This window comes from Atractosteus spatula, chromosome 4, assembly GCF_055471065.1.
Source record: "Atractosteus spatula isolate fAtrSpa1 chromosome 4, fAtrSpa1.hap1, whole genome shotgun sequence".
NCBI classification, from domain to species: domain Eukaryota; kingdom Metazoa; phylum Chordata; class Actinopteri; order Semionotiformes; family Lepisosteidae; genus Atractosteus; species Atractosteus spatula.
The window spans coordinates 46998285-47025680 of record NC_142709.1 but is presented as its reverse complement, the minus strand read 5'-3'; the positions used below and the strand labels follow the sequence as shown (position 1 = coordinate 47025680).

The window sequence follows — 27396 nt, the reverse complement described above, 5'->3', positions numbered from 1 at the left end:
CACACAAATGTGTTTTTTGTTTATTTCTTTACTGCTCATTTTATATTTCATTTCATTTTATATGCATAGTTCACAGAAGAAAGATATTTTCTCGGTGGCGGGGGAAGGGAGGAGTTGGGAGGATAAAGAGAAAGAACGATTCTGCACAATTGGTATTCCTTTGTTAAATAATTATAATAAAAATAGTCATAGTAATAAATAAATTTGTCACATAGTTTTTCACATACCAGTTGTACAAACAATAAATTATTATTTCAGTGCTGTGTTTCCGTCGTTCCCTACTCTGGCCCCCTGCCCTCAGAGGGGTCTGCTGGACAGTACTGCTCAGGGGTCCGTGAGGACAGGACAGCGTGGCTGAGACGAGGTCGGGTCTGAATGGGGGAAGGGGGGGAGGGGGTTAAGTGCGTTAATTCATCACTGAACTGATCCTCCCAGATACCTCTCTCTGCAGGCATCCAGGAGAAACACATTGTCGTACTTGAAGATGTGGATATTTCCTAAACACACAGAACACACAGACACGAGAAACCCAATGAATCGCCGTCGCAAAAGAAATGTTCCAGGCCCCTTCTTGTAACTGGGGGCGTTGGGAATCAGGGAGGCTCGTCAGTTGGCGTCACTGGTTACCGTTCCAGGACTTCACTGTGACCAGACTTGAGTGTAGTATCCTGACAAGCCAAGAACCTGCTTTTCCAGGACGTTGCCTTAGGGCTCGGAACGCGGGACCTCCGTGTTGCTGCGCCTCTCGGTCTCTGTCCTCCTGTCTGTTGAGGGCACTCTGTCAGTGTCCGCGCTCCAGGCCATGTCCGCCACGCAGGGCACTGCCTCCTGCTGGGACATCACCTGCTGGTTCTCCGAAGCTGACCGCCGACTCTGACTCTGACAGAGTCGCTGACTCTGGAGCGAAGATGTCCGCCAATCCTGGTGAGCTGCAGAGCGACTGCTCCCTGTGTGTGGGGGGGGGGGGGAGTGAGGGAGGGGGAGTGAAACCGTGGGCCCAGTGAAGGGGATGTGGGGTGCAGGGTGACCCCCCCAACCCCCCCACCCCATTCACAGCCCTTGTCGTGGAGTTAAAACAACACACAGACAAGACGGCGACAAACACGACAGAGCAAGTCGAAACACAAATGACAGTTCTAATAACGCCGATCATAATAGCAAAAAACATAATTCTAACGATAGTAAAAACAATAATGGTGGCAGGAAACCAATCTGTCCAGGAGGTGATCACGCATGTGTGCGTGCGTGTGCGTGTGTGCAGTCCTCAGCACTTCTTCAGCAGGCAGTGTTTGAATGCAGAGGGTCTGGTCTGCATGGAGCAGCCCTTGGCCAGCTTGCCATGAGAGTCCTTGCAGTGCACGGTGCGCGTCTGCCAGCCCGCGTCACAGGTCCGAGAGCAGGCCAGCCAAGGCCCAGTCACCCACTGCGGGGGCTTGTGGGCGGGGATATGGGCGGGGGCGGGGTTAGGGGCGGGGACGGGGGCAGACGGGGGCAGGGACTTCTTAGGCACAAAGAAGCTGTAGCGCACGTCCAGTTGATGGCGCATGTCGGTGGCCAGGATCTGCACGGAGAGGCTCTCTCTCAGCGCCCCGGGGCCCATGCTGTGCAGGTAGTCGTCGCGCTGGCTCCAGCCGCTGTAGTTAAGCACCGTGCCGTTGAGAGGGATGATGGTCTCGGAGGTGGAGATCATGAACTTGCCGTTGAGCAGGTACTCGCCCCCCGGCCGGCGAAGGGCCAGGTAGGCGGTGTAGCGGGGCTGGTCCTTCGGCTTATGCTGCCGGATCTTGATGTGCGTCGCGCCCTCTGGGATCTTCACCACGTCCGTGTAGCCCTTGCTGAGGGGGAGACAGCAAGAAGACAGGGTGTGAGACGGTGTGCACTGGGACCCGAGCTAGTGCAGATCAACAGGGTGTGGAGACAGAGGCAGAGAGGGAGGGATGGACAGAGTCAGAGTGTTGGTGCCAGGAGTTGGGCGCGTGCCAGCCAGGCTGGGCTGTGAACTGTGAGAAAACATTCCCAGGCCCAGTGTGCACCGAGAGCATGTGAGAGTTCAGAGCACAAAAACTGAGCTGCACAGCGGGAATATTAAATCTGTTTTATCTGTCTCTGGAACTGGAATCTGTGGAGAGACAGAGTGTTGAAGCCCCCGACAGCCCCTGGCTACCCTATAGGCTGCAAGAGTTTTTTTTTTCTAAAAGTACTGCAATTAACTTCTTCCATCACACATTGCAGTCAGCTGCCTTTTCTAAGTACTGTCCCTGCTGAAGTTCCTACTGACATCAAGGGTACTGAGACAGTGCAATGTCAAACATACATGATCCTGCAGATCCTCTGGGAATTCTCCCTTTTACCAATAAAGGAATCCCTGCAGGACATTTACCCTGGTCTATGTGTGCAATGAATGGAGCTTTGCAGTGTGCAGAGCAAACTTACACCAGAGTGTTAAATTCTGCACACTAAAGCTCTAATGCTGGACTTAACAAGCACTTCCCCTCTTAAAACGTATATTGTATTTAAAAATCTATATAAAAACAGGGCTCCTATACAGGCCTTCCAGTAAAGGCATTTGCTGAAATTTTCAGGTTGTTCTGCATACTAGTTCAAAAACATGGACTGAGCCCTGAGTTTGCTCAAAACAACAGGTGGAGCTTAATGTGAGCTCAAACCATAGGATGAGACCCACTCTTGCTCAAAGCACAGGTAGACCCCAATGATTGATGAAACCCACAGTCAAAGTAAAGAATGAGCCCCACAGCTGCTCACAAAGTTTGAGTCCCAGTCTTAATGAGAAGATCTGGCTGAGACTCACTCTTGATTTAAAGTGATGGTTGAGTCCCACTCTTGATTTGAAGAACTGGTCGAAGCCCCATACCTATGCATTGTGATATCTGATTGTGGTATGGAGGGTTCTTTTCTAGGGTTACATCCCACTGTAGCCAGGAGAAGCCCAGACAAAAGTGGGCATTGCTTGGTCAGAGTCAAAAGCAAAAGCATTGGCAAAGTCAATCCTGTGGAGTAGTTCGGAATCAACAGTGAAAGAAAGAACAGATCTAGAGCGTTGTGGGAATACGCTATTCAGCAATGTTTTTGAACCTGATTGCCTGGGTTTCTTGGATCAACTAGGTACCAGACAAATGAGGTGACCTCCTCTCGATTGTAATCGTTCAAATGTCTCAGGACTTTATAGCTAGGAGCAGATTGAGATGTGTCACTCCTTCAATCAGCGCTGACTCTGATGTAGCTAAGCGTATGACAGAAAATAGAGAATCCAGACACTTTGAAAATGAGATAGAAATACTTCATAGAAACAGTATACTTTAGTTTTTTAACAAAAGCATTGTGCCGTAAAACAAGAGACTTTGCTTGCTGTAGGCACATTTGAATTGGAACAGAGAGGTGAAGGGGTCGCCAGCCCACATGGTGGTATATGCCCCCCAAGCTGTATCCCACCACTGTACCTTTTCTTGGTGAAGTTGCCGACCACCTTGATGCAGTCCGAGCTGTCTCCTCCACACACTCCGCACTTGTCAAATTGCAGTTTAGAGCCGATGATCCCGTCACACCCAGTCCGGATACATTTCCCCCTCACACACACGGAGTTACTGTAGGGCCGGCATTCTGTACCATCAATCACCTACACGCACAGACAGAGACTGAGTTACTGTAGGGCCGGCATTCTGTACCATCAATCACCTACACGCACAGACAAAGACTGAGTTACTGTAGGGCCGGCATTCTGTACCATCAATCACCTACACGCACAGACAGAGACTGAGTTACTGTAGGGCCAGTATTCTGTACCATCAATCACCTACACACACAGACAGAGACTGAGTTACTGTAGGGCCGGCATTCTGTACCATCAATCACCTACACACAAAGAGGCAGAGTTACTGCAGGGCTGTGTACTGCCTGTAGAGGGATAGAAGCAGAAAAAGACAGCTCCTACTGTCCTTCTCATTGTTTCTGCCTCACTAAGACATCTTTAGAAAGTCGGCTGGGGTTGATCAGGAGTACTAGCCCTTGTGTTCACGGTCAACTCTGAACCCTCGGGGTCTAGCCAGCGCGGATGGCGGCTCACCTTCTGGGAGAACACCACGTAGTAGCCTGTTCCCTTGGCGCGGCAGGTCAGCTTGCACACGTCGCCCGGCAGCACGCCCGCGAACTTGGGTACCCACTCCACGAACGTCTTCACGCCTTTGGGGTCGGATTGGTAGCCGTTGCGCGCCTCACACTGCTCGTGCCGGAAACTCTTGCCTGGGCACAGAGTGTAGAGAGGACAGTGACAGTGAGAAAGAGATGGTGCCCCCTCTGCCCCTCCGCGGCCCTGTGTCACTCAGGCACAGAGCGCTGGACTGGCTGCGGGAAGTGTCTGTGCTCTCTCTCTCCATTCAATTCAAGATGCTTTATTGGCATGACCAATGAATAAATCAGTGTTGCCAAAGCAATACAAATACAATTTACATAAAATCAAAAGACATTTACATACAAATATGGAGCATTATTGGGAGGCAGGCTCACTGTTCCTCAGGCTGTGACAGGAGATCACATACTGGGCTACCAGTTCAACTGACTTCCTTCCTCCCCCATCCCAGTAGGATTGGGAATTGTTGTGATTCTGGCAGGTGTGGGAATTCTGGGACTAGATTTAAATTTGGGGAAGAATGTTTGTCTAATCCCAGAATATTTGTAACAGTGCAGTAGGAAGTGCACCTCTGTCTCTATTTCTCCCTTCTGGCAGTGGGAGCACAGCCTGTCCTCTCTGGGCAGCCAGGTCTGTCTGTGTTGCCCAGTTTATATGGCCAGGCTGTGGTCACTGAGCCTGTACTTTGTCAGGGTCTTTTTATTTTCGCTGTTTCTTATCTTGGTCAAATATTCGGCTAGTGTGTATTGTCTGTTTAGGGTTCTGTAGATTTCTAGTTTATGTTGTGTTTGTGTGTGTGTGTCCCAGTGTGTGAGATATTGCTGTTTGATCTGTGCTGTGATGTGGTTGATTCTGATTGTGGTGCTCTAGCAGTGCTGTCCTGAGGCTGGTGTCGATGTGTGGCTCGGGCCAGTGAGCCTCAAGGACCAGCTGGCTCAGAGGGCTCTTTTTTGTGGTCAGCTCTTGGCTCAAAAGGGCCTTGTGGTGGTAGTTTTGGTTGCTGCTTTTTTGATGTAGCCAACACTTTATTAATTTCTTCTTATTAATCTCAGTATGTTTATCAATAGTGGGTATTGGCCTAATTCGGTCCTGCATGCGCTGTTAGGATGTTTTCTCTGCACGTGGAGGATGTTTCTATGGGGTGTTTGTCCCATTGAGTGTAATCCTGGTCTGTGAGGGGACCCCACACTTCACTGCCATATAGGGCAGTGGGTTGGATTCCACTTTCAAATATTTGGAGCCAGAGTCTTGTCAGTGGGCCCTGGTGCGTGGTACTCACTGTTCGGGGGGCAAGGGCTGACGTTGCAGGAGCGGTAGACGGCTCTCTTCCCCGTGCAGTAGCGGCCGTTGTTGCGCGGCGAAGGGTTGTTGCACTGGCGGTGAGCGAACTGAACGCCGCCCCCACACGTCTGGGAACACTGGCCCCAGGGCCCCCAGGAGCTCCAGCCGCCATGGTTGGAGGCCTGGCAGTACGAGAGAGGGGGAGACATCAGTAACGCCAACCGGGGTCTGAATGGAGAAGCTGGGGGAGAGCGGGACTGAAGAAAGGGAGGAGGGAGACATGAACTTTATAAGACGTTTTATAATGTTGCGATTGCCCTCAAGAGCCACTGTCATCCAACAAGATTTCTGAGTCACTTTAAATTGTCAGCAGCTGAAGGCCTTTCCAAAAATGGTGATAAGTTGAGTTAATAACCTCCTCAGTGAAGCCGTTAAAAAGCTGAGGTGGATAAAAACTTGTAGATGCTGGTGACCTCTGGGACTGAAGTTGTGGTATCATGATATTAACCACAGAACGTTCTCTGTCATTCAGTCACAGTCCACCAGGGGACACTGTGAGGATGACTGAGTGCACAAGGGCTTGTAATGCAAAGGCTGCAAGTAACGCCACAGGTCTTCGGAAACGATCCTGATGTTTTGTTAACAGTGACATTGTGCTTGTGTTAGAGGTTAGCATACAGAAAGTTGAGAGATTAGAGTTAAAGCAGGCAGTAAGACTCGGCATAGGTTTAGGGGCAGAGATTTAGGATGGAATGGTGTGTGTATAACTCCAGAATTCTAGGAAGTTCTTTTTAGCAGACAAATCAGGACAATGAACAGTAGTTTGCCCACAAAAACAGTCTCCTGCGTCTCGCTAATAAGCAGCCAAAACTCCAATGTGCCAACAGATATCAGCTCTGGGGATGCTAATGAGAAACAGGGCTGTCCTTGTAATCCACCACAGGCTCTCTCCCCAGGCTTTCAGTGGCACAGGAATAGCGGCTCAGTTATGTAACAGGCACAGAGAGGACAGGGTACTGGCAGGTTGTCAATATCATCAGAGCGGCATCACTGTTCTATCTTGCTTCGGCTCAGCTAATCCAATACTTTCCAACAAGCCACACTCGCATTGTTGGCTAGGGCACAATATCCAATGTCTGCTCCGGATAAAATACTCTGAGCCACGGACTCAGCCAGACTCCTGCACTATACTGCCATGACACTCGTACTTAAAGTGAAGCCGTTCTAAGCTTGTCTTTTTTGTCCACCTTCTACTGTCTCCTGCCTTCTACTACCCTTTCATACTCTCACTAGTCCTGTCCTGACCTTTATTATCCTTTCTTACTCTCTCTAGTCCACTCCTGATCTTTATTAGCCTACCACACTCTTTTCCATAGTCAGTGCTGTCTGCTCTTTATTATCCTTACAAACCCTCTCCGGTCCTTTCTTGATCTTAAATATCTCCCATCCTCTCCGTTCCTTTCCTGATCTTTATCATCCCCTCATACCCCTTTTCGATCCTCTCCCGAGTTTTATGATCCTTTCATTACTTTCTCTTGTCCACTCCTGATCTTTATTATCCTTTCAAACCCATTCTAGTCCTCTCCTGATCTTTAATACCTCCTCATATGCCTCTCCTGTCCTCTCCCAATCTTTATTACTCTTTCACACCCTTTCCGGTCCTTTCTTATGTCTCCTCTGCGTACCTTTTCTGCCCTTCTACCCAATACCCAACTTGTTGATTGCTCACATCTGCCTTCCTATACCCTTCCTTGCTCCTCCTCTGGACTCACCGAGTAGTATCTCTTGCGTGTCTTGTCCACACACTTGCCGTGCAGGCAGATGCGACCCTTCCCGCAGGGTGTGCCCTCTACGGCAGGCAGCTTCTTGGTGAGGCAGACCATCTGGCCGTCGCGGATCACCGCGCACCAGAGTCGGGCGCACACGTCCATGCCCGGACACACGGTGTACTCCATCCCGAAGGCCAGCTTGCACTGCCGGATGGCATCGTAACTCTGTCCGGGCAGCTCCTCTGGGCTCAACAGGGGCTGCCGAGGGGGGTCCAGGAGACACTCGGCTGTGGAAGCAGCCGAGATTGGGATAAAAGGAAACGGAGGAAGCAAGAGACAGGAAAGTGGGAGAGGGAGTGTCAGACAGGGGGCGAGAGAGAGAGAAATTGAGAAGCAGAAAGGAAGAGGAAGATAACAGCGTCACCATCATGAGGAATTTTAAACACTAGTTCACTAGTGTTCTTGGCGGATTATCCGCCACTCCTTTGTCGGAATACCTTTAAACGGTATCTCAGAATCTTGCAAATTGTAATAAACACTTCTTTTCATAGCTCTTGTTCAGGCTATTTGAAGAATATGGCTTTCTGAGGGGTGTGACCTTAGCTTTGCTATGGCTCTGGCCAGTTGTCGTACTATTTCTGCATTATCGCACACCGCACAGCTGCCCTACACTGAAATAGCTCCAGAGACGGGCCTGATCAAATATTCACTCTGTGTGTGACCCTTGGGTGTATCCATACAATCCCCGGGCCCTGCCAAACTTAATACTTCTCTGAAACCTCTCCTACTGTATACTTGTCTGGGTCTGTCCTCTCTTTTGCTTCTGCTGCCAGTCCCCCAACTCCTTGATTTCCCACTTCCTTTACTATCCCTCTCACTCCATTTTCTCCCCTTCTTCCCTGTCTTCCCTCTCTTTTCCTCCTTTCCTTTCTCTCACTGCCTCCCTTTCTTCTCCATTGCCAACTGTTTCTTCCATCTCATTTTCTCCCATTCCCTCAACCTTTCCTCTCCATCTTTCCCTACATTTCACTTCTCAGTCTCCTCTCGATCTTTCCCCTTTTCTCCCTGTCCATCTGCCTCTCTCTCATAACCCTCTCCACCTTCTCCTACTTCCTCCATCCCTCTCCTCTCTCCTCCCTATCTTTTCCCATCTTCTCCCTGTCCATCGTCCTCCCCCTCCTCTCCAATTCAAATTCAAAGAGCTTTATTGGCATGACCGATGAATTACACTGTGGCCACTTGTTCCTCTCTCTCTCTAACCCCCCCCCCCCACCACCCACTCTCCTTCCTCATTGTCATCCTCTCTCCTTTCTCCCATCTCCTGTCCCCCCCCGCTCACCGTGTCCGTCGTCAAAGAAATCCGTGATGGTGCTGGAGGTGCAGCGGCTCCAGGGCTTCGAGGCGTCAATGCTGGTCAGGATGGAGGACATGAGCCTCTTGTCCTCGCTGGAGCCGAACCGTTCCTCACAGAACTTGGAGTCGTCATGGGAGAGTCCCAGGAGGTGCCCTGCTCAGAAAACAAACATATATTAAACACTCAGATACAGCTCACCTGGGAGAACCAGGTAACGTTGGCAAAATATGATCTGTAGGTCAATACACAGGAGAAAAACAAAAGCAAGAAGGAAGCCATTCAAACATTTGCAGGAGAGACTTAAGTATGATTTGAAAGAAATGTCCTCATGACAAAACATCTCAAATTGCTTAATGGGAGGCCCTGATCCCCACAGAGCTACCACAAGTTTGTATTACTCTGTAGCAAAATTAACATTGTTACATGTTCAAGAAACAGCGGTTAGTGAGATCTGTGCTTTTTACTTTTTTTTGACAGGGTTAAAATGAAGAACTGGTGCCTTTGAAAAGTGTGAATGCGAGAAAAGAACAAAAAGCAAAGAGAAGATGGATTAGTAGGGGCCCTTCAGCATACATGATGCATTGGAGAACATTCCACAGATTTCTCTCCATGGGCCCCTCAGTCCTCAGTGACCCCTACACAACCTCTCTGTGTAGATAGGAACATGCCTGTCATTAGGTAGTGCAGCAGAGTGTGTAGCCTAAAGACACAAGTGAGAACTCCTTAATTTTAATTTTCATGATTAGAACATCTGATTTATATGGTATGAGAGTATGCTTGACCCCTCAAATGAAAGGTCACAACCTAATTTCTCTGGTATATTAACATAAGACATCATACCTTAAATTATTCAACAGGTGCTTCTGATGCACTCAGTCATTTGAGCTTTTTTACACCTGGAGGGTATCCCTCCCTCTAGTAAGCTGCTATGCTCATATTGGCTTTTCAAATCTGACTTTGATGGACTGCACTGCATACATCATAATTTCAGCCCGAAATCTTGAGGTTTGCACGGGCTGTGCTGGATAGCCCAGCACCAGCTGTACCTGGTGATGTACTGACACACATAGACAGCTGTCAGTGGAAACTCAAAATGAGGCATGGAAGGGGGTTGAGGGGCATGTAGGATTCTGAGCTCAATGATATAGAACACTCAGTCTCCCATGGAGTTTGAGTGTTGAGTAGTAGGGGTCAAATAATGTCCTGAGCTGGGGGTTAAAAGTGAAAATGGCTTCTGCTTGATACTCCCCACAATACATGCTTTGCAGAATTGAAAATAGTTTGGTTGAGAAGCATTAGGGAATAGTAGGACAAACATCGATCAAGACCAGATTCTGGACCTCCACCTTGGGTAAGTCATCTGTCATGCTTTGTATAACAGCTCCCAGGTGTACAACTCTTTCTCATTTGGGAAGAGAGCTCTGTCCACTTCTAAAGGATAATGAGAGGAAGACAAGGTTTAGATTCACTGCAATATGACTGACAGTTGGTAGCCCTGTGTCCTGGAGCTGCGTCAGGCTTCCCTACGCTAACCTAGAGCATTACGTGCTATAGCTAGACGTCTCCCTGCAGCAGTCTGAGGTAGGCCACCGCAGAATTAAATAAAATTAATGAGGCCATCACCTCATTGTGTTCACTAATCACTGACAAACTACTAACAGCCAAGCAGGTAAAATTAAACTCCCACTTGTCGAAACCTTGCTTTTGTTCTTATCTCACAAAATGTCAGAAGCTGACATCAACACCTAACAGCACCCTGGCGGGAAGGGAAACCACTGGAATTTCCTATGCAGGTGTCTGTTTCTTCCATTTGGTCAAATACAGAGTGTGGGGAGGCTGTAGTGAAGTGCCCAGCCACAGGTCAGTCCCCCACGGGTGACCACCCATGACTAGACAAAGATCAATCAACTTCGCTCTCCAGCTTTAGTGGAGGAAGGGCACACGGGTCAAGGAGAAGCATGGGATAGCTCTCTTCTGGATGACCTTTGGAGATAACATGCCAAATGCATTCATGCTTTGCAGTACCGTCTGCTGAGGCCAATGCTCAAGTTGGATGAAAAAGGTATGCATTTGCTTAACTGACTGATATGCTATTTGTAAAAGGCGACTGGAAGATATTTCAAACTGTGTTGTCATAATCACATCATAATCTTAACCCCAAGGCAATTATTCCCACAAATCAATATTCCTACTTGACTTGTAATTCCACAGACTAATCATGTGCTCAATAACTGGCCCCCAACATAGTCCACTCCAGAGTAATCTGAACCCATGGACTAAGTATGACTATTCTGAGATTCCCAGTAAAATAATAGTTGGTGTACATGACTGTGTAGCCATATACAGTAGAAACTGTTGGCGGATTATTGCAATGAGCTCATAACAAACAGCTCAAAACAAACACAGGACAAGCATTTTAACCCTGCATGCTCCCTATTTCGTGATGAAGTTAAACTCTGTAAAAGAGTTTAAATTTATTGAACACTTTTGAACGCAAAACCAAAAATGCTAGGTCAACAGAGCCCCTGCTTGAGAAAACAGTAGGAAATCTCAAACGCTAATAACAATTCCATGCCATCACCCATCTCTGCCCTTTCCTCTCAGTTTAGTCAGCCCCCCACACTATCTCTGTGTGCCCACCCCATACTGCTCCGTGTCCCTCCTCCCCTCACACTTTCTCTCTCTTCTTCCCCAGTGTGTGTGGCCGTCTTGCCTGGCCGGCCCTGACTCAGAGGTGGGCTGCACCAGGCTCTGATCTCTCTCTACACAGGCCCACTTCAAACAGGCCCATATGACCCCGATTCTCCGCTCGCTCGGGGCAGCTCTCCTGCTGTGGGGGTGGAGAGGGGAAGGGGGAGAGGAAAGAGAAAGAGAGCCTGCTGCTTCCCCTGCCCCCGAGATCACAAAGTGCAGCTCAGTCTGGGGGTGATCTGCGTGATCTACAGCATAGCCAGCTGCCCGGAGACTTATATCAAGGTAACTCTCAGAGATCCTCTGTGCCTCAGGGCAATCCGTATCCACCTAGCAACAGCAGAAGAAAGCTTAAATCTCACTCTCTCCACCAGCGCAGGGATTGCGGTTATGTTTTTGGCTGCCTTTAGGAATCCTTTTAAAGTGTACTGAGACACACACAACACCCCACCCCCAACAGTCCAATATATCCTCTGCAAAGGCTCACAGGATGGCCAAGTCTGTCAGTGATTGTTTACACAAGTGTCACTAGTTCACTGATATGTGCAGTGTGTTTCTGTATTTCTTACTCCTGGCATGCTGAGCTTGACATTGACTTTCACTTTTTTTCACCACACCTCCTGTGATCTTCAGCACAGTCTTGCCCTGCACTGCCCAGGCTTGGGTTTCGAAACAGCAGTGTCTCAAGATGAGAATTATTTAATAATAACATTAGCTAGGTGTGGTCCGTCTTGCTAAAAGGACTGGTACCAGAAATTATCCCAGAAGGTGGTATTTGGAGGACTGTAAGGAAGTAGCGGGTCAGGCATTTTCCTCTGCTGTGACATGGGAATGTAGGCTGAGGTAAATGACCTCACAAGAAGCATGTCTGCGGGTGCACGTGCCTCTTGTGCATCGTCACAAAAAAAACCCCATCAGACCTGGCTAACTCAGAAGGCCTCCGGGGTTGACTGGCAGTGGTTTGTAAAAAAAACCAACTTGAAAGGACAATTCAGGACACAAAAAACTACAGAATCAGAGGGGCAGCCAGCAGATTTTGCGTTTTGTGTGAAGAGCACTGAGTGGTCCCATATCTCTATGGATGTCTGTGACTATCCAGGGAAACCAGAACAATGCCATGTTGCCGCTGTAATTGCAGCCGAGGGTGGGCTGACCCACCGTTATGGGTATTTTCTGAAGTTCTGGCTGAGCAGCGTACATGTCCTTATCTCCTTATCTCACGATGTGACTGCAGGGATCACACATGGGCAAAGCGCAACTGTGCCACAGTACTCTGGGAAAGCAAATCTGATACCAAGCAAACAGGATGTATGAGTTAGCTGGCGTGACGGGGCTCACAGTGAACATCTCTCAGATATGCCCTCTGATTCTGAGCCTCAGCCCTATCTTGTCTTTAGGGAGGGATCAGCAGGCACACTCTGCACACTGCAGGGAACTGAGAGGTCGTATCTTGTGCTCTGATCATGTGGCCCACAGCTTCTTTAGCTACACAGACAGCACCATCATGCTGTGACAGAAACTGCTACACCCTTCTACTACTTTGCCTGTCTTTCCCCTGTTTTTTATTACACTTTACTGTTTCCAGCTCTCCAGTAAAGTTTTAAAACTTTGGCTTACTAAGAACATGGTTTTACAAAATCTGCTGTGGAGATATGGCCTAACTGAGATTATTTTCGCTACCAGTGCTCACATCATCTGATCTCCACTGGGGGGTGATTGTGACCCAGGTGTGTGATCATGATGCTGCTGGATCGGACGTTTCATTGAGGGGTGCGTGCCTACCGATCTCGTGCGCCACAGTGAAGGCGGCATGTAGCCCGTCGTCCTCGATCACAGCACAGCTCCTCTCGGGCGAGCAGATGGTGCCCACGTCGGCCATTCCCAGTGTGTCGCAGGAGTGGTGCCCACACAGGTCCTGCAGGGAGACACAGCACAGGGTTGGGGTCAGTACTGGGGCAGGGTCAGGCAACTCACATCTAATGGCGTACACTATGGCAAAGCTGGCCTATAATACAGCAACGTCAGCACATATTCCAGTCCAATACCGTACACCAGTGGCTCCTATGTCTCATCATCCAGGACTCCCAGTGTCTTCTGTTCATTCAATTCAATTTATTTGTATATAGCGCCATTCACAACAAGGTTGCCCCAAGGCGCTTAACAATGCAAGTGACCATACATGCTGTGAAACAGAACAGAAAAGACCAGATGACAATGGAGGAGAGGTACCAAAAACGACTTAGTAAGGAGAACAAAAACCTCTAGGGGTCCAAGGTCAACTGGCTGCCCAACCCCTTTGGGCATGCTAACATTATACAATTAAAAAAAGAAATAAATGAATGAGGGCATTAAGCCATCCATCATGTTTTCTGTATGTCAGTACTTCATGCAGATCTCTGTAGACCAGCAAAATCCTCCTAAACGATAGCTATATCCACAATGTCCCTCTTGAATCCATGGCAGTGATGCAGCATCCAACTCAGATAGTGCCCAGCCCGGGTGCCATCTGGACATGTGAGGAGGAGAATAGGACAGTTTGGTCAGAACAGATGTATCTACCTGGTGGGCCAACACAGAGACACACAATGGCATGTACAGCAGCACTAGCAGCCATGGTTGCACCAGGCAATAATGTAAGGTGTGAGTAGGCTAGGTTGAAGTAATAGGTCTTCAGTCTGGATTTGAATACTGAGATTGACTCGGCATCCCGAATATGGGGTGGGAGACTGTTCCATAAACTTGGGGCCCTGTAACTAAAGGCTTTACTGCCATCTGTTTTTCATTCCAGCTGAGCTCTCAATCAGCTGGAATGATTGAGTTAGGCTCAGTGATCTCCAGTTGATCAATTACTATTTGATATGCTTAAGAATTTGGATGGGTGTGGTCTGTCGCTAACTGGACTTGGTGGAAGTGTTTGATACAGCACATTCCTCTCCATGTCAATTAAGTGCCACCTATTTGGAGCTGTTGAGACAGAAACGAGGGAGCAAGTACTTCTTAAGCAAGCTGAGGAGAGTGTGGGTGGAGATCTGTTGGCTGAATTTCTGTGCAGGCAGCTGCAAATTCTTTGGAACCAGAGACCGAGTTCAGAGGCAAGTTAAAGAGGTCTAGCCGAGCAAGAAGTTCAATTATAGGAGCCAATTACCAAGGGTTACTGAGCACTCAGTTGGCTTGATCTCCAGAAAGAGGAGGAGCTCTGTAGGAACAGGGCAGAGAATGGCTGGCAGACAGCACTCACATTCCACACAGATCAGCTCCCATACACAGCCAGCGGGGTGCCCTGAGATCATGTGACAGGAAGATGTCCTCATTTACAACCCCTGGTAGGGAGAGCTGGAGAGACTGTATGGGCAACCCTCTTGATGCTTTTGAGCTTCTGGATTTTTAAAACCCCACATCTCGAGATGTGCACATCTTGAAATCCGTGTGCAGGAACTCTCTCCTTTGCAGCACTGAAGCCCTGTACAACCATCACTGCAGCCTGTGCCACGTGACTTTCCCTGAGCATTAGTGAAAACACCAGCACAGAGCTTCCTCTTCAATGTAATAGGTTAAACTCTGCTGACAGTTTACACGTGCCAGTTCACCCAACATGAAAGGCCACTGGGTGTACACTGTGTTCTCATTATATAATAATGGAGATTAGTCATGCAGCAGTATATCTATACCCAGGGACATGCAGACATACTAAGAGAGTTTACCACATGCTCACAAAGGCCAAATTTCATTTTACCAGAAATGTAATGTCTCCTCCGGCACTGATCAGCTATCAACAGCATTCAAGAGTTTCTTCTACGTCAATGTGTCAGAAAGTGTTTTTGTAGCTTTCAATGATCAGTTATGAATTGCGTGCAGAATAGATGGAAGATAAATTTGAAGGCAAGAAAAGCAGAAGAATAGATTCTTCCTGATCTTAACTCATTTTACGTTTTAAATGAGAATCAAGATGCCCTTATGCTGTTGTTTCTCTTTCCAGTGAGGCACAAACCCCGTTTTTCTCTCAGGCCTGATCTGCAATGGTATGGTCAAGAATTGCTATCCCACAGTCACCTTTTCTTATAGACCAGGACACAGAAAACAAGTGACGTCTATGGAACTGGTGCACAACCTCCCCCCACCTCCACATCCACACAAGCACAGTCAATTAGTAGAGGGCCCCAGGGCCTGCGCTGTCTTCTCACTCTGCACTGTGGGTGGAAAACAACTGATCGATAATCCTCTCCACTCAGGGGGGGAGGAGGCAGGGATGTCCCGTTCTTGCAGCCCCCACAGAGCAGAACCCCCTGGAGACGAACCCACTTGCTGTCTCCACACCCACTCAGAAGCCCCGGGGGCACCCAGGCAGTGAAGGAGGGGTGGCTGTGATGCCAGTTGCCTGCCTGTTTCTGCTGACGGCGCAATGCACAGCTCACAGGACTCTCTATTGCTACTGTTAATTTGATCCAAATCCACTTAATGGGGGTTGCAGTCACCTAGTTTCGGTTTTAAACACATGTTTTATACACATGTATACAGTTTAGGGAGTTTAGGAAAGTACCTTACACTTAGGTGTAGCATCGGGGTGCCCCAAATCCACAATCTTCAGCTTATGCAGCCTTGAGCCCTGGCTTCCATTTCACACCATTGCGTGATTTTAACATCCTTCCATTTTCTAACCACTTTATCCAGTTTGAGGTTGTGGGGGAGCCCGTGACTGTCCTGGCAAGATATGGTTAGGATACACCATGGACACCAGTCCATCACAGACTTGCACACTCACGCCAGGGCAAAATTCCCAACTAACCTACCAGCGTATCTTTGGACAGTGGGAGAAAACCCATGCGAAACCCATGCAAACATGGGGAGAACATACAAACTCCACACAGACAGCACCTCAGGAATTGAGCCCAGGGCCCTAGCACTGCAAGGCAACAATGCTGACCACTACACCAGAGTGCAGCCGGTGCTTTTAAGAGTGGAAAGTATTACCGCAGTCCAGATTTACACTATATCTTTGCTCTACCAGTGTTTATGTACAGTGTGGAACATATTTTGCAGCACACGTATTCTATTTAATACAACACCACAATGCTTTCCTACTCTATTGGCGACTTACAATACAACTAGCACTGTCCTAACTTGTGCACACCTTCGTGATGATACAGAACACTGCTCCACCATTCTTCACATTTAACACAAACGTCAATCAAAAACACAGCATGTATGCTGCATTATTGTCAGTTGCAGACTGTGTACCAATAAATATTAATATAAATCGAGTTATATCTCTAGATGCTTTGCATAGAACAAGCACAGCATAAAAGCATATTGTGTCAGGCCACCCTCTAAATAGGCAGCTTGTGAGGTCTGAGCATATGAAACTCATGATGGACAGCAAAATATAATGCAACTGAGTTTTAATTCAGCACAATCTCCAGTACATACCAACAAAGACCTGCTCTAAAACAACCCAGTAACCAAACACTGCTAAATCCCTAAAAATCCTAACCATTCCTAATTAGCCTCATGTGAGAATATGGCTCTTAAGCCCTCCACCAATTAACTCATTAACCTCATGTCAACCTATATGCAGGCTATAGAGGTTTTTATTGGCCTTTAGTGGCAGGACAGCTTCTACAATCACCCTCACTCCAGATGTCCAGCTGCACAAAATTAAACAAGGCTCAAACCCAGACCTGAGGGATTTCATTTATTTACCCACGAAAGAAGAAAGGCTGGTTAGCCAAGGGGAGCATTTGAAACTTTGCCCAGGAAAGTGAAGGGAAACTCGGTTTGCATTTCTCTACCAGCACCCTCTGCAGGTAGCAGGCAGGAGCTTTATATCACGAGCAAGCTGTTGTTCAGGAGTACCTTTGTGTCAAGGTTTGAGCCTTGTTAATGTACTGAGTCACAGCAATGTGGCCTAACTCATACATAAAATACTTGGGTGGCTACAGTGGTTAGCATGGCTGCCTTACAGCACTGGGTCCCTGGGTTCAATTCCTGGGGGTGATGTCTATGTGTAAGTTTGTATGTTCTCCCCATGTTTGTGTGGGATTCCTCTGGGTGCTCCAGTTTCTTGATTAATAGGATTCTGTGAAAAATTGTCCCTGGTAAGAGTGTGTGTCTGTCTGTTTGATGGATAGGTGTCCTGTCCAGGGTGTACCCTGCCTTTCTCCCTTTGCCTGCTGGGATAGGTTCCAGCTCCCCTGTGACCCTCAACTGGATAAAGTGGTTGTGAAATGGATGGATATAAAACACGTTTCAACCCTTAGGATCAAGGAGCTCTTGACTTATAGAAGGGTTACCTACTTCATCCACCACTGAGGCACAGAACCAACAAGTGTCATCGGAACTTGAAGGAGTCAGAACTTCATTTAATGTGTCATTTCTTCTATAGCACAATGTCCTCTCACCATATGGGGGTGTTAGTTTGGAAATGCTGGTCCAGAAGGAAGAGACCCACCTAATTGGTCCATGAACACCACATCCAGCAGCAACCTGATTTTGCACAGAGTTCTCTCATCCCAGTACTGAGCAGGATCAGTGTTGCTCAGCCACTGGATCTGACCAGATCAGGTTATGGGATGGTAATGCCGTTGCTATGATCAGATCGTGACATGGCAGAGTATCACATCAACAAGCTTGTCATGGCCAGCAGCCGAGAAAGAACACGAGCTGACTCTTTGGCCTCTGACAGGCAGTTCATTTGTTTCTTCAAATAATTCTTGTGAAAATTCACCATGGTGAATTTGTACGACATTACCTCAGTTTTACCTACAACAGGGTTTTATCATGTTGTTGTTTCAGTGATTTGAATTCTGCTTTACTATGATTTAATTGTGATACATTGCTAACTGTTTTTCTCTTTTACCACAGTATACCATTCATTTCTACAAGAACCTGGGGCTGGGTGCGAGACAGGAGAACGTCAAGGTCTAAATGAACTGCAGGTGCTGGGTGGAAGCACCCCTGACACCCATTTCTGGAGCCCAGGCAAACAGGCCTGCTCTGTTTGCCTGTTTGTGCCTGTTTGTGTATTGACACAAATACACACGTGACTGTTTCACCCACTTACACAGCAAAATACAGAAAGAGACAATCATTTCAACTCTGAGGTTGTGAAATGGAAGTTATTAAATGAAAACTGGGAGGGAGGGAGCTGAAGCCTATCCCAGCAAGCAAAGGGTGTGAGGCAGTGTACACCCTGGATGGGACGCCAGTCCATCGTGGAGCACACACAGACACAAATACACACACACTCACACCAGGGCCAGTTTTCCCAGAAGCCAAGTAACCCACCAGCATGTGTTTGGGCAGCTGGGGAAAACTGGAGTGTCTGTAGGAAACCGATGCAAACCCAGGGAGAACACTCAAACTCCACGAATATAGTACCACAGCTCCAGTATTGAACCCATGGCCCCAGAACTAGGGGCAAGGCAGCAATGCTAACCACTGTACCACTGTGCCAAACCCGTCCTAACATAATAAGTCAAACATTCACATGCATCCAATTCTTGGATGTGGTTGTCCCTCATGAATTACAGTTAAAATGCTTCATGGCCCCAGTTATTGTCTCATAGCAAAGTTCAGCTGGCCTCTTGGTCCCCTTTCATTGTTGCCAAAGTTGCTGATTGCCAAACTATGCAAATAATTCCAGTCTTACTGTTTTGTAAAGGAACAAGTAATAGGTTTATTCCATGCTGAAAAGAGAAGAAAGAAAACAGCGTTTTGGCCGTGGAGCCTTCTGCAGGTCTGAGCTATTTTGTATTTTGTTGATGTCTTCTTTTTTTACAATCGTTACAAGGTGATGTTAATCTCCTAAGAGCAATTACTTTACTGTGCTCCGATTCTATGTTATTGTTATCAAATGTGAGTGATTATCCACATATCCAACTGCACCTCCTGTTATTCAGCTTTGAGGTTGCTTGCTGAATGAAGTGTGAATTTCGAAAGTTCCCCATTTCCTTATAGATGCATCCATCCACCCATTTTTGGGGAATACAGGAAGAACATACAGACAGCAGACAGCACCCCATGAATTTAGCATGGGAAGCTGAGAGGCAGCAATTCTAACCACCATCACCCCTTAAAGCTATATCTTGTTCTTATGGTTCATTCAGATAGTTAAAGGTCTGGAATTATGACGTGTCTGGAGAGAATGGCATGTTACTTTTTCTTGCATTGAAGCTTTTTATTGGGGATTTACCAATACTGATCAAGGCTATTAGAATTTTTACACCATGAGGCCCAAAACCTACCCTGCGTGAGTGAGAATTTGACAAAATAATACTTATAGAATATAATATCAATCTAATATGGATAATAGGCACATTATTATTCTTATAAATACTGAACATTTGAATATGTATGATCCCTGAAAGGTGAGTACAGATGGGTCTGGTTTATATCCAGTGCTTAATGCCTTGTCCAGGGATTCAACAGCAGTACCTGCACTGAGGAATCGAGCCCCCCTAACCTCAGTTCTAACCACTATACAGCACCCCCTAAATTCAATCAGCACGGATACTATTCTTCAAATGAAAACACCAACATTTCCCTGTGAAAATACGTGCGTCTGCCAGGCATATTTCTGTGTAGCGATGTGAGATGCCTGTAACCCCGCAGGACAGTGGGCTCATGCCTTTGGGAAGCGGATTAAAGTTCAGGATGTTGTTGGGGGGGGGGGTCGCACTCAGACTGGCTCAGAGAGACTGGTGTAGGGTTAGGCCCGGCCCTGGCTTCTCCGCAACTCTCTCGCCAGACTCCCCGCAGACCCCTCCGGATTCAGATTACACAGATGGCAGGGTGTGGCCACTTTATTAGGAAGTCACTGAAAACTTCAGAGGAGGCACACTGAGAAAATCCTGCCAGGGCCCTGATTTCCCAGATGACTTGGAAATATAAGATACAATAATCCTAAGTAAAAAATGACTTAACTTTTAAAAAATGAAGATCCTTTTCCCTGAAGTAGGAGTCATGACATACCTCCTTTAAGCTGCTTTGCATTAACATCCTTCCATTCGAGGAACACTTAAGTGGAAAAATAAGGAGAAATTTAAGACATTTAATATAACTAGCCACTGATGTGTATCTGGTCGGCCATGTTTGTGAAAACTGGACATGATAATGAACACTCAGAGCTCTGCACACGCCTGTCAGGATTCACAACATCAATCATTCGATTTCGATTAAGCAGGTGCGAAAAACCGCGCTTATCAAGTCATGTGTGGTAGACTTGAGGCCCAGGCAGCTGCCTCTAATCCTGACAGTAGTTGAGAGCAATTAGATGTGCAGTCAGTGATGGCATGGAGTGGGCGAGACTGATATTTATCTCTGGGCAGAGTCAGTGCCCCCGTCCGTGTGCAACTCTGAGTCGTGAAGAAGATTGCCTGCCTGCCCAGCATTCAGTTCCAGGACAACAGCACAGCAGAGTGTGGTAAAGCTGGATGAAGTGTGGTAAATCACAGCTGAAACCAACACAAAGGTAAAGCATTCTATAAACAGTACAATCGCCCGATTTACCAGAAAAGTGTTCTTAAGGGGTCTTGTGACGTGGAGCCCCCTTCCCAGACAGGAAGCACAGTGCACCCCATTGTATCACTGACATAGGAGTGCCCTGCTTCTCAGCCTGGTCACCAACCCCAAACGTCCCCTTCAAAATTTTCATTCATTACAAGAGCTACATCACAAAGTCCTTTTGGACTTGCAAAGAATATTTATTTTTGGTGTTTTTTTTTACGCTTTTCTCCCTCACTGCTTCAAAAGAGGAAATGCTGGAATGCTCGTATGTCGTATGAGGTCATATGTGGAACCTATAATTATAGCAGCACTGGCTGATGGCCTAATCTCTCCCCAGATGTGGCTGATCTCTACGTCTTCTGCATACTGTGCATGATGTGGATCTGTAGGATCTGTAAACAGTAAAGAGGACCTGATTAGGGTTTGCAGCATGATCCTGTCTCTGTATGAAGTGACAATGCACTAAAGGGTTAGTGCTTAAAGATGGTAAGGTTTGCTTAAATGGGAAAAGACCTTTTAAAAACATGTTTGTGTGTGCCTCCTTTTCCCTGTTTTTCCATTTTACATTTTTTCTGGGAAGATGTGATACAGCATATAGCCAGAAAACATCTTCCTAACAAAGAAGACAAAGTAATTAATGTACTGTTTTTCCATTTTGCATTTTTGGTTTCTGAGCACATGTGATATATAGCCCGAAAACATCTTCCTAACAGAGAAGATGGAGTATTTTAAATCCTCAAAAGCACTGACAATGTTGACGTATAAGATTTCTGCAAGAAAAAAAAACACAAATCAGCAAACACAGGTGGGAAGTACGTGGAAGTGCTTTTAAAGCCGAGAACGGGAAGCTCTTCTTTACACAAAGGTTTGTGGGAGCATGGAACAAGCAACCCTGCTATGTGGTTGAAGCTGAGAGACTGGCTTCAGTCAAGAAATGGCTGGAGAAGCAACTGCTAAACAGGCTAGATAGTTTGAATGACCTCCTCTCATTTGTAACTACGTATTTATGTTCTAACAATTTAAATGAGGTCATCTCTGCGCCTCTGAAGCAAGTCTGCCTGGTTAACCAGGGACACATACAGTATGCACCATAGTCCTAAGACCACGCACAAGCCCACACGCAGCACTAAAACTCACAAAGCTATCCCATGATGCTGCGGGACCCAGAAGGCGGCCACACAGGCTGGTCCAGACGGTGTGGTGTGTGGTTGCTGGGCTGTGGTGGGAAGCACTCTCACCCATTCCTGTGCAGGCTCAGTTTCACTGGTCCAGAGCCAGATCCGGACTGCTGACAGCACATGTCTCCCTCTCCTTCTGGCACATCCCGTGTGCACACACACACGTGTCTGTGTGTGTTAGACACACTTGGAGTTGGCTTGCAGTTGGATTTTTTCAGTTTTGTAGACCATATGATGGACTTGTGCTGCGCTTTCCATGTTATAGTCTGATGACGCCTTCCTGTGCTCTAGAGAACACTGCAAGATGTCACTCATGCACTCTCACCTCAGCATGCCATTAAAAACAACTGTGTTATCAGAAGCTTAAAACCTTATTTAGCATATCACCTTTCAGTAAAACAGTTATAGCTATTGTAGTCCAAAATGGATGTACAGTAGCTGCTTTGCCATTGGGACCTGGTTTGTTTAACTGACTAGACAGAAAAACAAATTGATTGTAACCTAATACAATCTGCTTTAACCCATCCGTCCATTTTCTTACTGCTTTCTCACTGCCCATACAGGATTGTAGAGGAGACACGGCCTATCCCTTCTGCTTTAACCCAGCCCTGTGAAACTTCATTTTGTGTTCTCAACTGCTTGCACAGCTGTTGAAGTAATCAAAACGGCCACAAAACATAAGACAGTTATTAAGGATTTTTTGAAAATTGAATTTATGGGGAAAACGATCGTGTCTGTTAACGCCTTACTTTTTACATTGGCAGCACAGCTCTTTGGAGACTTTACAGCCCCTGCGGAAGGCAAAATGCTTCATTTTCCACTGGAATAAAGGCTGCATGCAGTTTATCTGGGCAAGTGCATTTAAATGGAGGAAAAGGAGGCCCTTCTTTACACAGAGAGTTGTGGGAATCCTGAACAGGGTGCTCAACTGTGTTGTTGAACCTGCCTCTCTGGCTTCTTTCAAGGAAAACAGCTGGACGAAATCCTTGGATATCAATTAGCCACTGAAAAAACATTCTCTAAAGGGGTTGAATGAGGTCTTTGAGTAACTGATGTCTAGTTATTAAACCGGCGAATCAGGTTGCCTGTGGTTGTGTTTGAGGGCCACGATGGGATGAGCTGTGGGACTCGGCGGACAGTGAGGACTGCGTGGATGGGACGCAGATGCATTTTTGAGAGGAGCAGAGAAGCGGTGATGTTAGGCCGGAGCTCAGCCCTGCAATGTGGACGCACAGGGGGCTGGCTGTTGGTGGTGGAGGGGCGACACCTTGTGTGATCCGGGAGATGCAGACAGCAGCGGAGATCAAGAGACCCAGGCAGGGGCTGAGCAGGCATCCCCTGCAGGATGCAGCCCACGTGACTCCAGGCTGAGCGCCTGAGGAGGGGGACAGCTGCAGGCTAAAGCCATGATTGTAACCTACACAGCTATGAGGCCACACAGGTACTGACTTACGTAGCTGTCAGTACTAATCTCGGTTCCCAGTGAGCCAGCGGGTTTTCGTGGAGAGCAACACAGGAGCTGCTCTGTGGCTCGTGCTCCAGGACTCCTCGGCCAGCCACACTGTCAAGCGGAGCCTGTGCGATGACAGGGGGAACTCCGGCACGCGGACACGCCCGCGGCTCCGAGACTCGGACCAATGGGAGCTCGCCCTCCCTCTGTCCGAAGCAGCTGGCAGCAGGGAGAGGTGTGACGTGGGGTACTGTCACCGTGCCAACCCGAGAGCTCCTCACAGCTGACTCCAGGGCCACGCTCCGTGAAACCCCCACTTCAGTTACACCCGCCAGCACACAGTCAACACAAGACAAAAAGCAAACTGACACTCCCCCAAGCGCACGCACAAACAGTAGTTCGAAGCACAGCTGTGCAGATAAGAACGTGAGGTTATTTTGCTCCCTGGCCCAGACTCTGGCTTCACAGGGTGATTTTACACTGGCGTACAAAAATCAAAGATTGACGAGCAGACAGCTTCTGCTGCTGCAGCAAAACACTGCCTGGACACTTTCACACTGCCCCAGAGGCAAAAACTGCCTTTCAGCTGTGGTGTTCTGTAGATGTTCTGCAGCAGGTGGATATAGAAGTGCCAGGAGTGTATGAATGCCTTTGTGTATTTTCATATATCTCAGGCTTGCTATAATATAGGTTTGTAGGTGATGTGAACACCACCCACACCCAATATATACATATGTAAAGAGACGTGCACAGAGCTGTTGTTTCGTGCCCTCCATACCTAGCGTACCAGACTGCATTCCACTCCACTCGGCTGTGAATGTTACTGGTCCCCACTCGCTCCAGAACAGGCACGGCTCTGTTCTGTGTGCGTTAATGACAGGCAAAACGGAAACAGGTCACGCATCTGATCATCTAGGATATACCAGCTATCTTGCAATCACAAGACGCTCAATAGCCCGCTTGTCCGGCTCAGGAATCACAAACAGCAAAACGGCGGTGGGAAACACAGGCACGTGGCCTCGGGGATGCGTGCCGCCGCTTCAAGGGCAAGAGAGCGCCGGGCTGCGGAATCAGCGTGACCGTATCGATTCGAGACCACAGACTGTCTGCGAGTGGGAAAAAAACTGCGCCAGCAACGCAGACGCGGCGTCTGGAGTTCTGAATGGCTGCAAAACACACACACATGCACACAGCAAAGGCCCTCTGATGTTAAACAAACAAATAATAAAAAAACAGGGGTCGTAACTCTTGCTGGCTCTGCTGGCTGCCTTTGAGAACAGCGCCGAACGTCAGGTCTTCCCCCCCGCCCGCCATCTCCAAATTACCCCCTCCCCACTTTTAACTGCCGAGCAGGTGTTCAGAGCCGCAGTGTGTCAACACGACAAGGTGGGCGCGCTGACGCCGTGCCAGCCCATCCCAGCCGGGCAGCCGAGACCTGCCAACTCGCAATGAGCGGAATCCACTTCAAATCAAGCCCCCAGATTCAGAAATGCAAAGCAAATGCAACGTGATGGCCGTGTCTCCCACTGTCCATATCCACCTCTGCTGCTACACACTTCACTTCTAACGCACACGGTTGTAATAGCGTTGCTTGCCCCAAGTTTTTCCGCGCCTATCCAGTCTCAGAGCTAGCTTCCCCTCAAGCAACCGTGCGGACGCTAGGGAGAGAGACGGAGAAAAACAAAAGAGCTGAGCGATGTGGTTTCGTATTAAGCACGAACAGCTACCCAACAGCTGAGCTGACGACAAGAACGGCCACAGGCATGTCCGAGGAGCGAGACGGAGCTATCCCGGGACTGGGAGGGGGTATTGCCTTGCGCACTCCAAAGGCAGGGATCGCTGCCCAGAACAACACGTGTAGGAAGCAGTTACAGGGCTGTCAAAGGAGTAACGGAGGAGGGAGGAGGGGTGAGCGAGAGAGATCGTTGACTAGAAACTTTTGAGGATCAGCGCTTCGCTATTTTGGCCCGAATTTTAGAGTATCGCTTTAGCCACCTGTCCGCGCTGCAATCGGGATGATTATACTTGCCTAACAACAACAGGCGTGCCACCTGCTTTCTCGGTTAATAGTAGATTTGTCTACACACATTGGTCCGCCACCAACTCCTGCAGGTTCTAAATAAAAACGAGACAACGGAAACAATAATCTCCCACTCGCAGTCAGTGCTTCGGGGATGTCCTTTTACTCGGCAAAAAGCTGTGCCTTAAAGCTGGTTAAAAAAAGTGTAGTGGAAACACGACGGCGCACAATAAACTTCTGCTGCCACTTCAGTGGAATGCCCTAAATAACTTTAGAAACTTTGATGTGGTGTAGGGAATTGAAAACAAAAACACAATCAAGAACACTGCGGAGCAAGAACAACATTTATAAACCCCGCTAAGAGCGTGGAGATGCGTTAAATGCGCCCAGGTGAGATGCCGAGCTCGGTGCGCCTTACCTGCCTGGTGAAGAGAATGGCCGCGTCATGGTGCTCCTGGTGGTCGTCGTCCAGCGGGTTCTGCTGGTTCTGCCACTTGCAGAAGCTCTTCAGCGTGGCCGCGGCGTTCTTGCTGATCTCCAGCCCCTTCTCTTTATCGGTCACCACGACCACCTTCACCACCGACAGCCGGATGGGATTCTCGATGCTGGCGTGGCCGTACAGCTTGGAGGCGATGGAGGCCAGCGTGAGCAGGTAGTGCTCGAGGTCATCGCCGTACTTCTGGGTCATGGACCCGTCCGCCACCAGGAGCAGCTCCACGTGCCGGGCGCGGGACACAGAGCGACGCGTGCGCTGCCTCCCCGGGGGGGTGTGAGCGAGCGGCCGGGCGAACCACCATGCCTCCTCGCCGTGCGCGTCGTGGCCGTCGCGACCTCGACCCCGGTGGCCGCCGTTCCCCAGAGCCCCGTGATGTTGTTCCGCTTTGCCCGCTCCGCCCCGGGTCCCACAGCTCTCCCCCGTGGACACGGCCTCGAAGCGGAAGCTTTCCCGGGTGTAGAGGTGCAGAGCTCGGTCCGATTCCTCCCTGTACACCCCGTTCTCGTGTCCTTTCGCCCTGAGGAGGGGTCTGAGGGTGTACCGGCCGTGCCTCACCGCAAAGAAACCCTTCAGCCCGCCACACAAGTTAAACAGAGCCAGCGACTCCGGGCGGGAGTCCACCGTGCCACGGTAAACGCACTCCTTGTGCGGTGGCCGCCCGTGTTTGCTACCCTGCAGCGCATCCACATACTGTGTGCTGAAATGCGGGGACAAGACGGACTCGTCCCTCTCCAAGTCCAAGAGGAATTTCTTGCCGTCCGCGTACACTATATAGCCAATCTTGCCGTCGCCGTGGTAGATCTGGTCGATGCTGTGAACGATGCCGTGCTTCCTCCGCAGTCCGTGTCTCCCTCCAGGTGAGGCGGCGACAGGTGGCGCGGCGGTGCGCACCGTCGGGCTGGAACCCGAAGCTGTGACGCTGGCGCGGAGCTCCATAACGCACAGCAACGCAAGCTTGAAGAGCAGCATGTTTCCTTGAACGGAGAAAATGCAACAGAGAGCTGTCATCTCCAATCCCAGAGCGGCGTGTTTATGTGCACTCTACCACCTAACCTCGATTAAAATCATAACAACAGTTTGCGCAAAAAACTTGGGAAAAGACCTGAAGGTGTTGGATTTTTGCACATTGCCCCTTGATACTCGGACATACCCACAGAACTCATAAAAAGACGAGTAAGCCAAGGCATTGGGGCAGGGGGGGAAAAGGCAAGCAGGAGGAAAGGAGAACTCGCGGGGACTGCGCTGAACTTTTAAGACAAAACGCAAAGTTCCCACTTAAAAGCGCTGGAGAAAACGAAAAGTCCTGCCCATCGCTGTTTCTGTCTCTTTCTCCCGCCTCCCTCCTCTCTCTCTGGGCTCTGCGGTCTGGTCTGTAAGAATCAAAGTGCGGAGTCAAGTGTCGCTGAGGCTCCGAGGGATTCAGCGCCGAATACGCCGCGCGCAGCGACACCCGGAATCTGCTCCCATTCCCGGCGTCCCCGCCGCCGCTCGGAGAGAGGAGAGTTGTAATCT

The 27396-nt window shown here is 48.6% G+C and overlaps 1 protein-coding gene across 1 annotated transcript; it reads right to left on the bottom strand.

Moving 5' to 3' along the window:
- Nucleotides 1-158: 158 nt before the first annotated feature.
- adamts5 (ADAM metallopeptidase with thrombospondin type 1 motif, 5 (aggrecanase-2)) lies at nt 159-27396 on the bottom strand. The gene is made up of 8 exons (XM_088913374.1): nt 25807-27396; nt 13022-13154; nt 8534-8701; nt 7198-7481; nt 5424-5607; nt 4082-4257; nt 3459-3634; nt 159-1835 (listed from the first exon to the last, which is right to left on the bottom strand). Exons 1-8 carry the CDS (start codon nt 26890-26892, stop codon nt 1265-1267), a joined length of 2778 nt encoding a protein of 925 aa, XP_088769500.1. The 5' UTR covers nt 26893-27396; the 3' UTR covers nt 159-1264.

What these genes read in the sequence shown, in the direction of transcription:
- adamts5 (XM_088913374.1), bottom strand. Translation starts at nt 26,892, where the DNA reads ATGACAGCTCTCTGTTGCATTTTCTCCGTTCAAGGAAACATGCTGCTC. An exon ending in CACTGTGGCGCACGAGATCG is followed by an intron (nt 8,702 to 13,021) that starts GTAGGCACGCAC and finishes TTTTCTGAGCAG; the next exon opens with GGCACCTCCTGGGACTCTCC. An exon ending in TTTCTTTGACGACGGACACG is followed by an intron (nt 7,482 to 8,533) that starts GTGAGCGGGGGG and finishes CTGCTTCCACAG; the next exon opens with CCGAGTGTCTCCTGGACCCC.